General features: G+C 32.6%; 5 protein-coding genes across 16 annotated transcripts in view; 1 reads left to right on the forward strand and 4 right to left on the reverse strand.

The window, feature by feature from the left end:
- Window positions 1-172, reverse strand: part of LOC100678150 (ectonucleoside triphosphate diphosphohydrolase 5) — a 3,928-nt gene extending 3,756 nt beyond the window's left edge. Inside the window, exon 1 of the mRNA XM_032599405.1 lies at window positions 47-172. The gene's annotated coding sequence lies outside the window, so the exon portion shown is untranslated. The remainder of the gene's footprint in view (window positions 1-46) is intronic.
- Window positions 1-3,436, forward strand: part of LOC100121704 (mitochondrial 2-oxodicarboxylate carrier) — a 14,386-nt gene extending 10,950 nt beyond the window's left edge. For 7 of the 12 annotated variants that reach the window (XM_032599413.1, XM_032599414.1, XM_032599415.1 and 4 more), the window contains exons 2-8: window positions 821-938; window positions 1,609-2,055; window positions 2,197-2,303; window positions 2,379-2,441; window positions 2,544-2,843; window positions 2,937-3,079; window positions 3,156-3,436. In XM_032599413.1, coding sequence (XP_032455304.1) covers window positions 1,872-2,055; window positions 2,197-2,303; window positions 2,379-2,441; window positions 2,544-2,843; window positions 2,937-3,079; window positions 3,156-3,273 — 915 coding nt within the window. In that variant the 5' untranslated portion in view covers window positions 821-938; window positions 1,609-1,871 and the 3' untranslated portion in view covers window positions 3,274-3,436. Of the gene's footprint in view, window positions 1-136; window positions 291-508; window positions 738-820; window positions 1,076-1,608; window positions 2,056-2,196; window positions 2,304-2,378; window positions 2,442-2,543; window positions 2,844-2,936; window positions 3,080-3,155 lie in introns of those variants that run through there. The other 5 variants (XM_032599408.1, XM_032599407.1, XM_032599406.1 and 2 more) reach the window with 5 other exon arrangements.
- Window positions 1,520-5,132, reverse strand: LOC100120788. The gene is made up of 5 exons (XM_032599418.1): window positions 4,471-5,132; window positions 4,009-4,312; window positions 3,646-3,925; window positions 3,424-3,572; window positions 1,520-2,012 (listed from the first exon to the last, which is right to left on the reverse strand). The coding sequence occupies exons 1-4, from the start codon at window positions 4,485-4,487 to the stop codon at window positions 3,475-3,477; spliced, it is 699 nt and encodes a 232-aa protein (XP_032455309.1). The 5' UTR covers window positions 4,488-5,132; the 3' UTR covers window positions 1,520-2,012; window positions 3,424-3,474.
- Window positions 5,133-9,454: 4,322 nt separating this feature from the next.
- On the reverse strand, window positions 9,455-12,859 carry LOC100121671 (BTB/POZ domain-containing protein 9). Its single transcript, XM_001605231.6, has 11 exons — window positions 12,501-12,859; window positions 11,875-12,249; window positions 11,637-11,789; window positions 11,371-11,560; window positions 11,047-11,302; window positions 10,835-10,967; window positions 10,627-10,764; window positions 10,418-10,548; window positions 10,151-10,279; window positions 9,887-10,076; window positions 9,455-9,778 (listed from the first exon to the last, which is right to left on the reverse strand). The coding sequence occupies exons 2-11, from the start codon at window positions 12,187-12,189 to the stop codon at window positions 9,560-9,562; spliced, it is 1,854 nt and encodes a 617-aa protein (XP_001605281.2). The 5' UTR covers window positions 12,190-12,249; window positions 12,501-12,859; the 3' UTR covers window positions 9,455-9,559.
- A 385-nt stretch (window positions 12,860-13,244) lies between these two features.
- Window positions 13,245-15,441, reverse strand: LOC100678018. The gene is made up of 2 exons (XM_003427220.4): window positions 14,728-15,441; window positions 13,245-14,661 (listed from the first exon to the last, which is right to left on the reverse strand). Exons 1-2 carry the CDS (start codon window positions 15,139-15,141, stop codon window positions 13,936-13,938), a joined length of 1,140 nt encoding a protein of 379 aa, XP_003427268.1. The 5' UTR covers window positions 15,142-15,441; the 3' UTR covers window positions 13,245-13,935.
- Between the last annotated feature and the right edge of the window lie 179 nt (window positions 15,442-15,620).

Genomic DNA, 15,620 nt, shown 5'->3' on the forward strand with positions numbered 1-15,620 from the left:
TAACTATATACATTTCTACAATACTCTTACACATACACATACATACTTAATACACGCGCGTTCCGAGTGATTTGCCTCAATGAGTTACTTATTCCGCTTGCGTAAGCTCTTTCGCGCGAGTACAGTCTTGAGTATTCGTAGCTGCTTATCTCGCGGCTGATGCAGAATATAATCTGCAAATATAATCGACCTGAGAGGCAGCGGCGCGAATTTTTCCTTTTCGGGACGTTTCCCTGAATGCAGATAATGCATACGCGCTGATTGTCAGGTGTGAGATTTCGCTCGTTCAGGTGCGATTTTAAAAATTACGCACTTGTTAACTAAGTGACGAGTTAACGATGATGAACGATTTAGTAGCAATTATTTTTACGATTGTATTAAGGCCGTCGATAATGTACGGTTTTTTTTATCCAGTTTATAATTTTCTTTTTATAATGCGCAGGTTAAATGAGTTAATGACGGTTTATTTGATCTAAATGCGATATTTTTTAGACAGTAGGTTTAAATAATAATTTCGGTAAAATGGATAACCTTTCAAAAGTCCAAAGCCGCCGATCGAAAACTGAAAAAGTTTTGAATTATAGCGAATTCCTCCGTACTTATCAGCGCAAAGTTCACGCTATTTTTTATTTTCACGAGAACAAGCTGCAGTTAATCTATACAACATAATTGTATATTTTCGCGATTATACCAATCTTATCTGATATCAGTACGATACACTAACGGAACAATAAATTGTACAGCCTTTTAAAATCTAATAATAAAATTAATTAAAAAATTGAAAGTTTAATGCTTCATTAACGCAGCCTTTTTGTTTCAGTTGCAAGCTCGACACATCAATCCTACACGAACATTCCGCTTCGATGAGACATATACATGACGCAATCGTAATTCATCTCTGCTCGTCGAGCATCGTCTCAAAGAGCAACTATATAACTGTAGGTCCCTGTTATCAATTGCGCTAAGATAAAGTATGACACGGTTACGAGTACCATGTGAACACTCGCTGTTCGCTCGGTAACTAATTTTAAACAATATATTAGAATTTTTGACATTTGATTTGAACGGCTTCCCGGTGAGTTTTCGAATACATCAAAATGTTTGCATATTTGTTTACTTTGTGCCATGCTATGTTAATTGTTATTAATAAAGCGCCATAAGCGTGCATTATAAGTAGCAAATGCGTGGATGATTTACTTTAAAAGTTATTTAGTTTTGATTTTGTACTGATTTTGTATTCATGAAATATCACAAAAATGGTGATTTTTTAAATAACGCATATCACATAAGTAGGTATGGTACAGTGATAATACTTAGAACGTTACATAAAAAAAAGTAAGAGGTTATAACATGTATGATATCAATATTCGTACAGATTACAGTGGAATTAAAAAAGCGTGCGTTGTACTGATTAGTAGCTATTTGTTGAATAAAAAAAAATCATTACGAATTAGTATATTGAAGTACGTGAAGAATTGATATTTTTCGGTGTAAAAAATTTGAAATAAAGTACAAGTCGTTTTTGTTAGATATATTTAACTCTGTATTGATATACGATATTCTATTACAATAAAACAACAAATTACAAAATATATCTTTCTATTACAGATTCCAGAAACCGTTTGCTTCAACCTTCAAATCTACCTCAAAAATATGGTCAAGTTCTATTAGAAGCATATACAAAGTTTATAAATAGAAAGTATTCTTGATATGGATTATTTTTGAATAGGATTTCTATAAATGTGTATATATTACAAAAGACATATGGTCAATGCATTTAATAATTGACGAAACATCATTTAACAGGACTACAAGAATTGTGATCAGAGCTTTGATTTTTACATTATTTAAAGTAGATATTTTCAACAATTATGGCCAATCAAGGGACAATAGCTCCAAAGAAGCGGAGTTGGACAAAAGAAGCTGTTATACAAATTGGATCTGGTGGATCTGCTGGTTTTGTAGAGGTGTGCATAATGCATCCAATGGATTTAGTGAAGACACGTTTGCAACTGCAAGTGAAAACGAAACAATCAGATCCTACGTATTATACAGGTTTGGCTCAATTCTAATTATTTAAAAAGAACAAACAAAGTAAAATAGTTTTAGTCTACTTGACTAACATTTTATTAAGTTCTCTAAGTAGCTTTTACGATTAATGTGAAACAAAGACTAAGTCAGAAAATTATTTGTTAGGTATTTGGGATTGTTTGAAAAAAATGTATAGGACTGAAGGATTTTTTGCTTACTGGAAAGGCATAGTGCCACCAATTTTAGTAGAAACACCGAAACGTGCAGTGAAGGTGAGTTACTATTGCTCTTATAAATATAACATATACATGCACAAGACAACCTTAATATTTTTTTTTTAATTTTAGTTTTTTACATTTGAACAATACAAACAATTTTTCCTATTTGGTGCCAGTGCACCAACACCATTGGTAAGTTCTATTCAAAAGAGACTCACTTGTCGTTTTTATTATTCTCCGAGAAAATTAAGCATAAGATTTGGAAAACGCTGACTTTATGCAACATACTTCTAGACATTTTCATGCGCTGGATTGTGTGCTGGATTTACAGAATCACTTTTAGTGAATCCTTTTGAAGTGGTTAAAGTGAAATTACAATCGAATCGTAAACACATGAAAGAAAGCCCATCAACATTTGCTATTACAAAGGAAATTATTCAAAAGCAAGGGTTAGGCCTCAACGGATTGAATAAAGGCCTCACAGCAACTCTTATGAGGAATGGGATTTTTAATGGCTTTTACTTTGGATTTTATCATTCAGTTAAAACATATATCCCACCAAACAAAGATCCGATAAAAGAATTTTTAACGAAAGTAATTACAATTGATAGACTTTTAATTAGAATAAAGACTATAAAATTTACTTTATAGAATTTTTTCACATAAAATTTTAATGTTAAAATATAGGTAGGCATAGGATTCTTTTCTGGAAGTGTTGCATCCTGCCTAAACATTCCTTTTGATGTTGCAAAGAGCCGAATTCAAGGTCCAGAAGGTCACAAATACAAGGGAACTTTAAAAACTATAGGAATTGTTTACAAGGCAGAAGGGTAATGAAGATAACTTTCAACATGAAACCAAAAAGGCATGAGTAATAATCGTTAATGCATATCGTTTTTTTTTAAGGTTCAAGGCTTTGTACAAGGGTCTCTTGCCTAAAGTAATTAGGCTAGGTCCAGGAGGTGCTATTATGCTTGTGGTTTATGATTATATGCATGAATATCTTGTGTCAGTATTGGACTGATATTTTTGTATAAAATATGAAGATTTACATGCAATCTTAATTTTTTATAAAATTTATATAAACTGTTATCTACTTTTTTACCATAGAATTCAATACCATATATATATATATTAAAAATGTATATACTTGTAAAGAAATCAATATACTTACAATCAAAAGAGAATATTCCATTTTTTTATTCACGCCAGCACAGCTGATGTATCAATCATCAAGAACAGAATCCAGCCACTTCTCTAAGTCTATAGATTTGACTGGTTTATCGTTAGCACTGCTATTGTTTGTAAGAGCAAGTCTTCTCTCTACATGTGAAACATTGAATGAATTAGAAGATAAATTTGTCAATTTAGTTATAATAGATGGAAAAATGTTTACCATTTTCAAGATTATTCTTTAAAATGATTGGACCAGTATGGACAGGTTCAGTGAGCGACAACAAAAATTCTAGTTCGTCTTCTTCATTATCACTAGTTTTCTTAGAATCCTTTTTTGCTTCTTGCAAACTTTTCTTTATGATTTCACTTTTCAATTTATAGCTTGAGTTTCTATGTTCCTTTTCAATACTATCTGAGGAAGACAATTTGAGCTTAATTTCACTTTCTTTTATACTTTTGCATTGTTTTGTATCAGGTACGTTGGAATTGAATTGTACATTCTGGAAAAAGGCAATGATGATGATGAAGCATGATTATACAATCAATATAAGATTTGTGAAATAAAAAAATTGAAAAAACATACATCAAGTTCTCTGTCAAACCAATTCTCATCAGACTTTGTTTCCTTGGTGATCTTCTTCTTGGCATCCGATATTGACACAGAACTTGATACTGTGGTTAAGGATTCAACATCGCTCGATGAGGATGATGAATCAAAATCTGGAAACCACCCATTTTCAGGTAATCGTTGTTTTAAGACGTATTCTTCAGAATCTTCACTCTGATTAGAGCCTTCATCTTTGTTTGGTACTGGCTTTTTCACAGTAGTACTTGTCGAAGCATTTCGTGGTTGGTATTTTCTCTTCCAATACCTGTTTTTATTGAACCTGTTAACAAACGATATCGGAATCAATTAAATAAAGTGAAGAATTTATACTACACATAAAAATACAGAGACTAGGTATTAATATTTGAAGAAGTATTGTACAAATATATTTCTAACCTCTAAGTTAAAACTAATAATATTTTATCTTGAAATACAAACTTTTTTTTAGACTCCATACGTCATTTCGGCTCAGTACTACAGTGAAGATATTTATAGGAATCCTTAGATAATGGATTGTTAACTCAACGAAGTATGTTTTTGTCACTTAATAAACTGTCACATATTGAAAACATAGATATAAAATCACGTATTCTTATAGTTGCAATGAGTATTTTAGTGTTCAAGTATGGCCTCAAACAATGGAATAGCTTGATTTAAAAAAATGTAAGCCCATCAAACACAAAATAATGATTACAAATTCATGGTTATGATTATGTTTTCAGTGTCACACGAAAAGATGAACAACGAAATCCAAGATGGCAGCCAACGTCTCCAGCCAACCCGCGGGAAAGGGAAGAAAACGACTTGCGATCGTCGCTGCTGCAGGCACCTATATATGGACGCCCTCTTCTACTCCACGGCAATCTTCGAACTTTCAAACTTCAAATTTGATCTGTCAAAGTGTCAATGCAAGTCGGCGCAAAGTGACACCAAACAAAGAGACGAGAATATTGGACCGAAAAATCGAAACCGAATACAAATTTTAAATTCGTTTCTGGAACATAGAATCGAACGCAGCCCAGTCGTGAATACCCCACTCCACTAGGTCGCATTAGGTTGCAAAGTTGGCCGCGCATAGCAAACAATACGCAAAGTCAAGAAGATTACAGAAGAAGATTTCGATACTTGAAATTGAAATACAATACCGATTATGCACCAGAACTTATAAATACTTACTATCCGAAAAATTATGTATGAAAATCAAAACAGCATGTTGATTCCAAGTGGCACAGTAGCAGAAGGCAAAATATTTGGCTCGAACTTGAACGAGTCCAAGTGCGTATTTATTCAGAATTTCCCACTTATAAAGTATGCGAGATTAATTCCAAAAGGAAAAGATGCTCTGAAAATTTGATTCGTGGCGTGTTCGTAATCAAGAGGGTAAAAACGTATATATAGAACCTTATAATCTATTATATCTCATGACATATCCGTGTATTCTTGTACTTAAAAAGTAGTGGCCAAAAATTTTAAGAAATTATTGTAAATTAATCTTCGATCATAATTATTTTGCTAAAAGAGAAATATTTAAAGCAAAAAATTATGATCATTAGAAAAATGCCAGATAATAATCCTCCGATCAGTTCAAGTTCAAACTAAATACACATAGCTTATTCAGATGATAAGTATCTGCCTTTAGCATGAATTATTGTACCTGGCGACCAATCATCAATTATAAATTCCAACGTCCATAAGATCACATGTTAAAACAATATCAGTACCAACCTTCCCCTCTTCAGCTGCACCGAGCGAATGGGAGCACGGCGTTACTACTGTTACTACTACTGTTTAAGTAGTTTTTAAAACGGCAGCTCTCCAATATGGCGGCTCAAAGGATAAAGACCTAACGGTTTCCTAATGATACGTTTAAACGATTGAGAGCTTACGTGATCAATATGGCGGCGCAAAGGATGAAAATATATATGGATGTATAAACGCATCTAAATTTTAATACATAAAATAACCTTATTGTTTTCTCCAAAATCATAATAAAGATGAGAGATAATGCTTCAAAATCAAAATAGATTCATGATGACTGAATTTATGTACTCAAATGCCCGTATGTTAGGTTAGGTCTTTATCCTTTGAGCTGCCACATTGGAGTTGCCGTTTTAAAAACTACTCAAACATAAGAATTTTTAATTAACCATTTTAGGGCCTAGAGGTATTAAATCAGCAAAAAAATTGATACATAACGTATTTTTATGCTATTTTCTACTGTATATAAGTATTTATATGTATATAGCAGAACCATGTCTGTTCCCTATTATTATGTTTTAAATGAAATTTCGCAGCAGATAGTCTAGGCACTGAGCACTTTTTGTCGAACTTAAATGGCCAGTAGATCACCAAGGTTATTTCTATGTATTTTTGCCTCCTGAACACGAATTTCGAGGGTGGAATGCCCCAAAGTGGTCAGGTAATTTGTTATTAACAAATTAATTGTTAATATTCAACAAAATTATGTTATTTCATCCCAGAAAACATTTTTTTAGATTCTTTATATGATTCTAAATCGAAAATATTCCTACAAGTTTTTTCGAAAAAGGCTTTGTTTTTGAGTAAAAATTGATCAAGATTAATAAAATTGAGAAAAAAATCGCGATTTCGACCGGATTTCAGTACTCTTTTACTCGAAAACAAAGCCTTTTTCAGAAAAACTTATAAGAACATTTTCGATTTAGAATCATATAAAAAATCTAAAAACTGTCTTTAGGTTGAAGTTTTTGGTAAATAACATAATTTTGTTGAATATTAACAATTAATTTATTAATAACAAATTACCTGACCACTTTTGGGCATTCCACCCTCGAAATTCGTGTTCAGGGGGCAAAAATACATAGAAAAGACCTGGGTGATCTACTGGCCATTTAAGTCCGACGAAAAGTGCTCAGCGCCTAGACTAAGATGCTCTGGTGCCAAAACAGAAGTCATACGGTAATCACTAAGTATTCCTTAGTATTTAGCATGAATTACACGGAGAAAAATAAAACGTTGCGCTTACTCAAAATTTAAGTAAATGCAACCTAAATTGTTCAGTAACAGCTATTAAGTAAATCTAACTGAAGTCGCTCGCGTAGTAATAACTGAATGAACAGTCGGTAACTTACTCCATGACTAAATAACATTTGTAAATAAAAACTGCATGATAGATATTATTACTATGCCCGACATAGTCTTATAGTCATAGTTGGTTTGTAAAACCAACAAAATAAGGTCATATAATAATATAAGAAGATCATGATCGACTGTGCCGCAAAGGCAACTCGGGCAGAAGTTTTGAGCACAGGGAAGGGTGATCGGCGCATATCCGAAGCTCTTTGTGTCTCGTCTCAGATGAGACACGCTATATTGCATATTTATATGTCTCTTTTTTTCTCTCCCAGTCTCTCGTATCTCACGATACACCATACTAGTATACTTTTTTCTCCCATGAGGTAAGGGCGATGCGCGAGACCAATATAGGCGATACCAAAGTGTCCTTTTTGGATCTCCTCCTCGCCGACGAGAAAATGCTGAAGATTTATGCTAAGAATAAGGAGCTGGTTAAGGTATTTAAAGAAATAAAGGTCCTGTTTCCAATGTACAAGGGGTTGATGGAAGCGAAGATTAGCAGAGATCTTGAGCGTCGAATGCTCGTGGAGAAAGCAGCAGTGGTGTTGAGCGACATTCTGAGATTCGCCGATCCAAACGACGTGGCTTTCGAGATGATTTTGTCTCACTTGAGTAACCAAGATTTGGTAAATATTATTGATGAGAAGGACGAAGTAGACATATTAGAACATTACGAAGTATACGACAAGTCTAAAATAAGGCTATTTTATTGAGCCAGGTTTGATACTAACACCGTTTTGAAAAGGAAATTTTCTACCAGACAAAATAAGTAAATGAACTATTTTATTCCTTCAATTTAATAGAACAATATCTAAATATGTAATAATGTTTGAATGGGATATTTGAGCACAAAAATATGAAAATCTAAAATTATTGTTATACATTTTATTAACATTATAAGTAGAGCAGCTTTAAACAGTTACACCTATATTCTTTCTTCGTGTAATATGTAATACAATAAATTTAGTTTTTATATAAATATAGCAAAGACTAGAAAAATAAACATTACATAGGTATGAAGAAAAGTATGCGCTTCATAATACAAAAAGTTGTATTTCTCAACTATAAAATTCGTTGATTTACTGCATATTTGATAAAGCACATATTTGAAAATACTTGTATTTTTTGTTTATTATTGTACGTCTTTTGTGTTACGAAATTGCTTGAAAAATTTTACGTTTACAATGCACTGTATACTTTTTTTAAGTATGTTCCTAAATCCATAAAATTCAAACAAAGTTTTTTTACTTTTTAGTTAGTTTTTACTTAGTTTGCTTATCTATGAATTTTGAAATTGAAGTTCTCATTGTTCAAAATGCATATTTTAATAAATGTAACATGCTTCAAGAATGAATTTATCAAAATAATTAACTTCTGAAAACATACCAAGAATACAAATTAGTTTTATTAGTACTAACACTAATACTTTGTGTAGTTTTTTTTTCTTTTTAAAATAACTATTTGTACTTTGCGAAAAATAAACAATTATTTACACTAGTATGAGCAAATATTTACAAAGTATTTTAAGCAACATTAAGAAACTATATGTATGTATATTATTATTTACTAATATTGTTTCATTAAAGATTCTTGTAATTAAAATCATTATTCGCAAATAAATTGTTTAACTGGAAAAAATAATCTCAACTAAATTATTTAACATCATAATAGTTAACGGTCTACAAATTAACAATTTTGTAAAAAACTTAGACATCCAGAAGTTTTTTACACGATTTGTAAACTATATTGGATGTGTTTTAAGATTTCATGCTTGCAATTTAATTTCCAATTTTATAATAATAACGCGAGAAAAAATATCACTCTCATACAGAAAACTGACCTGTTTACAAATTCTACTTTGAATCATTAAAACATTATGTATAATTTGTTCTTAAATAAAGATACCAATATCACAATTATGTTTTGTTTGAATGTTTCTGATATAAAGCATTACAAAAATAAGTTGTTTGTATCTTTTTTACTTATAGAATATACACACACACACGCATATATATATATATATATATATATATATATATATATATATATAATATATATATATATATATATATATATATATATATATATATATATATATATATATATATATATATATATAATATATATATATATATATATATATATATATATATATATATATATATATATATATATATATATATATATATATATATATATATATATACACATATTCACTCACTATAATGAGATTTGAGACAGACTCATTTTTTTTTTACAAAACTATTCAGATATAGTAATTTTAAAGCCTTATATCATATTTCAACTGGATTTGAATATTTGCAAAGAAAACTTTACGTTCCTTTAAAAATGAACAAGTATTTCAGTGCAGTTAATTTGATGAAACATAGATTTTAGGTTCACATAATAAGCGCTAACCTTCTTCGATACCGTATCCATCCACAGAAGCATTATCTTCTTGATCAATATTCACAGCTTCAGTAGCTGTTTCTGGCGGAGGTGGAGGCAGAGGCGGTGGCGGCGGGGGTTGTTCGAAATCTTCATTGCTTGGTAATTCTTTTATTCGTTGAGAGTTTGGAGATTTGATTTCATTTATTTGAGCAGGACATTCAAAATGAACACAATGGAATACCTGTAAGTTATAATGTATATTAGTAGTTACATAAATTAAAGTGATATTGAAAAACTGAGTTCTATAATTTTTAATACACAGTCATTTCTTTAAAAAATGTATCTTTACCTCATTAGCAGTATTGTGTGTTCCAACTATTTTTATAAATACAGTAGGTCGAGGCGGGCTAAAACGCAGAGTTTGCCATGAACGACAAGCTTCTCTTGTTTTATCAACGACTAGTTCCCAATTTTTTAAGTTATCGGAAACTTTGATATAGTAACAATAAGATCTTTGATCACAATCCCACAATAGAAGTCTGAAAAAAGATTAATTTTTAAACTTCAGATCTTAGATTGGTTGAAGTTGGCCATACAAAAAAAAAATAATTACCTCATGGAATCAATCATATAAGGTTGTCCCAGCTGTATTTGAATACACCCAGAATTAAGTTGATGGCATGTGTATCCTCTGTCCCAATCGTAATTTTGCCAATCTCCATTTAATAAAGTATTGCGCGATCTGAAATCGAAATATTATAATTATTTTCATAAAACATTACAAAGAAAAGCATTTATTTAATTGATCTTAGAACGACGTCTAAAGTAAGGAAGAGTTTTCAAGTTAGAGTAGTTATTTGACTTTGAAAAGCATTTTTACCTGCTCACACCTTCGGTCACGCAAGCACTACGCTCCATTGTTGCTACATTTTGAGAAGGTACAATTAAACCATTCAATAACTTTTCATTATGATGTGTGTAATAGGCTTCAAAGCTTACAACATGAAATACCTGTTTGAAAAATGATAATTCGTTATATAGAGATCTATTGATCAATTCATTTTCATTTATTAATGCATTTATACTTACTTTATTTACAGTATTATTAGTTCCAACAATACGAATGTATAAGACTGCTTGTGGTTCAAAGTACAAATATTGCCAGCTTCTACAGAAGTATTGAGAATGGTCAATAACTCTAACCCAATCTTTTTCATCCATTGATACCTGAGCATGAACATATCGTTAGTAAAATAAAATTACTTTATTTTTTCATATGAAACATGAAAATATTCACTTCAATGTAATATGAGTATGAACGTCCGTCTCGATCCCACAACAACATTTTCATGTGATTTATTATGCATTGAGTACCAAGTTTTACAATTATGCAGCTGTCTGCAGAATCACTTATCGTATGTCTTGTATATCTGAAATTATTTAATTAAACATATTTTTTATCAAAAAATTCAGTAACAGTAGCATTGCCATAACATTAAAGTAATTTACCCTCGTTCCATATCATAATTTTCGGTATCACCATCCAAAAGATAATTTTTCATTTCTCCTTGCAAAACTTGGGCTTTGTGGCGCATATGAGCAACATTTTCATCTACCAGTAGAAGTCCCCGATGATTTAGATGTAAATTCCTTGTTTGTGTGTTTGCTGCAATAGCATCTAATATAGCTTCTGGAGATACTAAGGAAGTTGGTCTTACTACATTCAGCAGATCCGAGACTGATATCAAGCTCAGTCTTACTTGTTCTGTAAAATAAATATTGGTAAAATTTATACCTCAAAGCTTTTAATATTTTAAAACAAAGACAACTTACGTAAGACTATATCAGCGTCGACCCCAGGATTTGCTTTAACCCATGACTCAACCGCTAAGAAAATGTCGATTTCTGATGCATAGAAGGAATCTCTTGCTAGCAGATCATTTAGTGCACCAGAACTCAGTTGGAAGAAGGTTTCGTGTTGAATGATTTCCAGGGCATGTTTGTCCATGAATTCATAACACACCTATGTAAGGAAAATGGCTGGATAAGTAATAATTAAATTTATAATTAGCATATTCCATTATTTATGAAATAATTACCTTCATCAAGAACTCAAGACGATACAGTCGAGCAGCATCAAATATAATGCAGACATTTTTTATATTAAGAATTTCTTTCAAATAATCAGAGATAGCAGCTTCTAGTTCCACAAAACCATACTGATGAGCTAGTCCTAAAATGTCCAAAATGACCTGTAAAATTTGATACAAGACATTATACATACTGTGTGAGATCAGATTATCAATTCAAAAATAATCATAGTACGAAAACACTTGCCTCTTCTCGTTGGTTTGCCAAAGACATATGACCAGTGTAAATATATTTTAACAATCCTTTAAAAGCTGGTAATGTGGGTTCCTTCAATTCAATTTCACTCTGGGTGGATTCGCGCAAACCACCAAAAAGCAGTGCACGGAAATATTGACTTCTCGCTGCTAGTATAACTTTGTGACCATTGAATCTCTGCCCACTGACTATTAGCGTTACATCCGAATAATCATCTGACAGATATAATGCTCCAATGTCTTCTGATAAAAAACTTGTGTGTTCAATTTCACCTAAGGATGGATTCAAACGATGATGCGCGCTCATTTTTCGAAACTTTATTTACGAGACCGTAGACTTTGTCATCAATGTATAAGTACTTTCACCCTGTAAAGACAGATGTAAGTGAGTTAATTATGACTATTGATAGTACTTATTGCAAAAGTTGCAGACTTGTAGATGATCGTTTTAAGAGTAGTAACAAGAAATAGACAATCAGACGCGAATCGTCATTACATTTACAGCAGCTATTTCAGAGTCGCGGTTATAAACACTGTCTGATATGTAAGCGAACGACACGTAACCTAACTATCGCACTCTATTTCACGATCATGCTATTCTTGAGCTATACAGCTTACCTGTGTCCTAACGGTGCAGCCTTTCTTTTGCAAAAATAATCCGAGGAATATGTCTGGGCTGTTACTAGCAGCCGAACGACAATACCCTGATGAAAAATTCCAAAGATGTCCCTCATTACCTTCGCAATCGACGAACTCTGTCAGCTGACATGATGTCCTCGCCAAAGACTTTCGCGATTCAATAACACTTCGCACTTATAAGTACTCGTGGCTATTACTTTTTATGGAGCTAATTATACATGTTCGATATAATTTTGCCTCCTTTTGCACAGCCGACACAATGCGAATCACGTCGTCGTCGCGGTGGTCCCGCTGCAGCTAGCTTCCCCTTCTCTTCCGCAAACTACTTATAGCTACGCTCATCATCATTATAAAAATACTGGTGTGTACGTTTTCCACGATTCGACTTATCTCCGTCCTTTTCGCTTGCATTTGCGCATTGTCAGTGGGGGACGGACCTGATGTAAATATTATTATGCGACGCTGCAGGTGGCAGCCGGCCATGAGACATTGCAGGCGTAGATGGTGTAAATAGAGAGGACACTTGTTTTGATTTTGATAATTATCAAAGATTATTATTTTCTTTAGCGCAAAACCAAGTTACAGCGTGTCATTTAGTATGTGATCGCTTTTAGGTAGGTTTTACTGATTGTCACAATTACTCGGACTTGGAGTGTAAGTTTTGTTCAACTTACTGTGATGTTTCAATAATAAGCAAAAACATTATAGGTTAGGTAAATATTGTTTATGAGTTCAAGGGTTGATTCTTTATTAGACGAATGATTAATTTAGTTTTTGGGTGATATGGTAAAAATTTTGAGAGATTTTTAACACGTATATACTTTTTATTCTAAAAATATACAAAAATTTAACTGTAATATAATGTACAGTTATTTATAAAAACATGGACCAAGAATGAACTTTGATGTATAAGTGCAGACCGCATCAATAAAAAAACGTAAATACATACAAAAATCAACTTCCATGTCTAAACTGTATAGTCGCATTAACTTTGAAACAATTGATGACATAATAATAGTGTTTCTACTAGTAGTAGCTGTCACAGTAAAACAAAATTTTTTGTTTATACTCCATTACTTTTTATCTCAAACATAAACTTTATCAAAATATTTTAATCTCATCTTAGTTAGAAGACTGATTTGATAATATTCATTCAATATAAGCTTAAGAAATGTAAACCTTTATTTAGTAGTAACCTAATCTTATACTACTTTAAACTATTAATTCCAAACTTTTCTTAACAGGTTCACGCCAAAATCCAGAATAATAAAATGTTAATCATTGATTTTATTCAACATGGGAATTTAGAAAAAGTTCTTTGGCCTAAGAATAATTTTATGAATTAGCATGAACCTGTTAATATCACATTTTTTTCAATTTTAAGTAAGAAACAACTGTTTTGCAGAATTGCTTTTCAAAGCAACATTATAGTAAGAGTTTTTGCTATTAAAAATATAGTTGTCACTTCAGCTTCTTTGCGAGTTTTTCCACATGCTATTTCATGAATGACTGGCTGTGTTTCCAGTATCATGCTATAAATGGAATTATTACTTTTGGTTTGGAATTCTACTTCTTTCACTTTTACGTTTACAGAACTTAAAGTTGTTTTAAGTAGAATCATAGGATTAGTACCTCTGTCACCCAAAAACAAGCAACTTTTACATGCTTCCATTATATCATGAAGTTTATCTATTACAAATTCACGATCTCTCATTGACATTGACTTCTTTATCAGATTGTGATAGTTACTAATAGTCTCATTTGGATATATAGTTGTACTTTGAACTGTGGTAGTCAATTTTGGATAATTTAACTTAGCTTTTTTCACAGATTGTTCCATCAATTTCTTATTAGTTTCAAAAATTTTCACCTGCTCTAATCCTTCATTTATAGTCTCAATATAACTCTGTACTTGGGTCTCTGGTACCACAACTTGCAACTTTGTCACATCTTTAGCTACAGTCTCATACATTCTTTGAGCAGCTAGTGCCTTGGCTTCTTTTTTCGAGCTTCCTTTTGCTTCTACTGATTTTCCTTGATATTTGCAGACAAAAGTAAATTCTGGATTATGCGGTGGGCCAGATTCACCTGTTAGCTTGTATTCCGGTAGAAATCCATTTATTTGAAGAGCAGCAAATTCCTAAGAAAAATAACGTTTATTCTCACTATTCATTTCATTACAAATATTAATATAACGGATACCAACCTGTAATTTGCCAACATAGTTGATGCCAGGACTTACTGGTGACTGGCTCGGACTCGATAGCAGCTTTAGAGGGCTACTGTTGTTATTATTATTATTATTATTATTATTACTACTATTACTAGCAATATTAACAATAGAGCTGATACTGCTAGAGCTTTTATTATGAATCTGCGAAGAAAAGGAAGACCGAGGCTGCTGTATGTTCAGCATATTAATCATTTTCATGGCAGCGTTCAATTTGGCCTCTTTCTTACTGGAACCAACTCCATCCGCACTGCATCCATTGAAGCTAACTCTCATATTGAAAGAGTTGATGTGAGTTCCGGTGGTTTGGGAAATAATTGTGTATTCAGGAATCACTTTCATTCTCTGCATTGTGTACTCCTGCAGGAAGGATACAGGATTTTTCTCCATCGTTCTAAAATTACACTCCAAATTCTATTATCCAGAATTTCACTTCATTCACTCGTACAGTATAGCGTAGCGATAACAATTATCTGATGCAACAGCGCTCGAACGTTCCAACTACAACAACAATTGACTCTCGGCACGACTTCGCGCGTGGAATGTGTCAGCTCGACGCGATACCGCTGACGGATGAGAGGACACGTCAGCTTTGCCGCAGATACTAGCAGACGACGCTTTCGGGTAAATCCCTCTTTCAGTGATTCGCACTCACACCCCTCGGCTGGTCGACTCGACAATGCGGCTCTTTTGAAGTGAGAGTCTTGCAAACCATGTGCCATCAGTTGGGAAATTTAAATCCCCGAGACTGCGCGTTCGGACAAGTTTGCGCCTGCGCGTTTGCCAGCCTGATTAACTGTCGCTGCGGTGCGATTTCACTATTATCCAATGAAATACTCACTTTCGTTTGAAAAAAGTCGAAGTGCAGG

Source organism: Nasonia vitripennis, chromosome 4 (genome assembly GCF_009193385.2).
Source record: "Nasonia vitripennis strain AsymCx chromosome 4, Nvit_psr_1.1, whole genome shotgun sequence".
Classification (NCBI taxonomy): domain Eukaryota; kingdom Metazoa; phylum Arthropoda; class Insecta; order Hymenoptera; family Pteromalidae; genus Nasonia; species Nasonia vitripennis.

Coding starts and splice junctions, on each gene's coding strand:
- LOC100120788 (XM_032599418.1), bottom strand. Junction 3,926..4,008: donor GGTTTGACAGAGAACTTGAT/GTATGTTTTTTC, acceptor GCCTTTTTCCAG/AATGTACAATTCAATTCCAA. Junction 3,573..3,645: donor AAAGAATAATCTTGAAAATG/GTAAACATTTTT, acceptor TTTCACATGTAG/AGAGAAGACTTGCTCTTACA.
- LOC100121671 (XM_001605231.6), bottom strand. CDS start 12,189: ATGAGCGCGCATCATCGTTTGAATCCATCCTTAGGTGAAATTGAACAC. Junction 10,765..10,834: donor CATACTCATATTACATTGAA/GTGAATATTTTC, acceptor GTTCATGCTCAG/GTATCAATGGATGAAAAAGA. Junction 10,077..10,150: donor TATATGATTGATTCCATGAG/GTAATTATTTTT, acceptor ATCTTTTTTCAG/ACTTCTATTGTGGGATTGTG.
- LOC100678018 (XM_003427220.4), bottom strand. CDS start 15,141: ATGGAGAAAAATCCTGTATCCTTCCTGCAGGAGTACACAATGCAGAGA. Junction 14,662..14,727: donor ACTATGTTGGCAAATTACAG/GTTGGTATCCGT, acceptor TATTTTTCTTAG/GAATTTGCTGCTCTTCAAAT.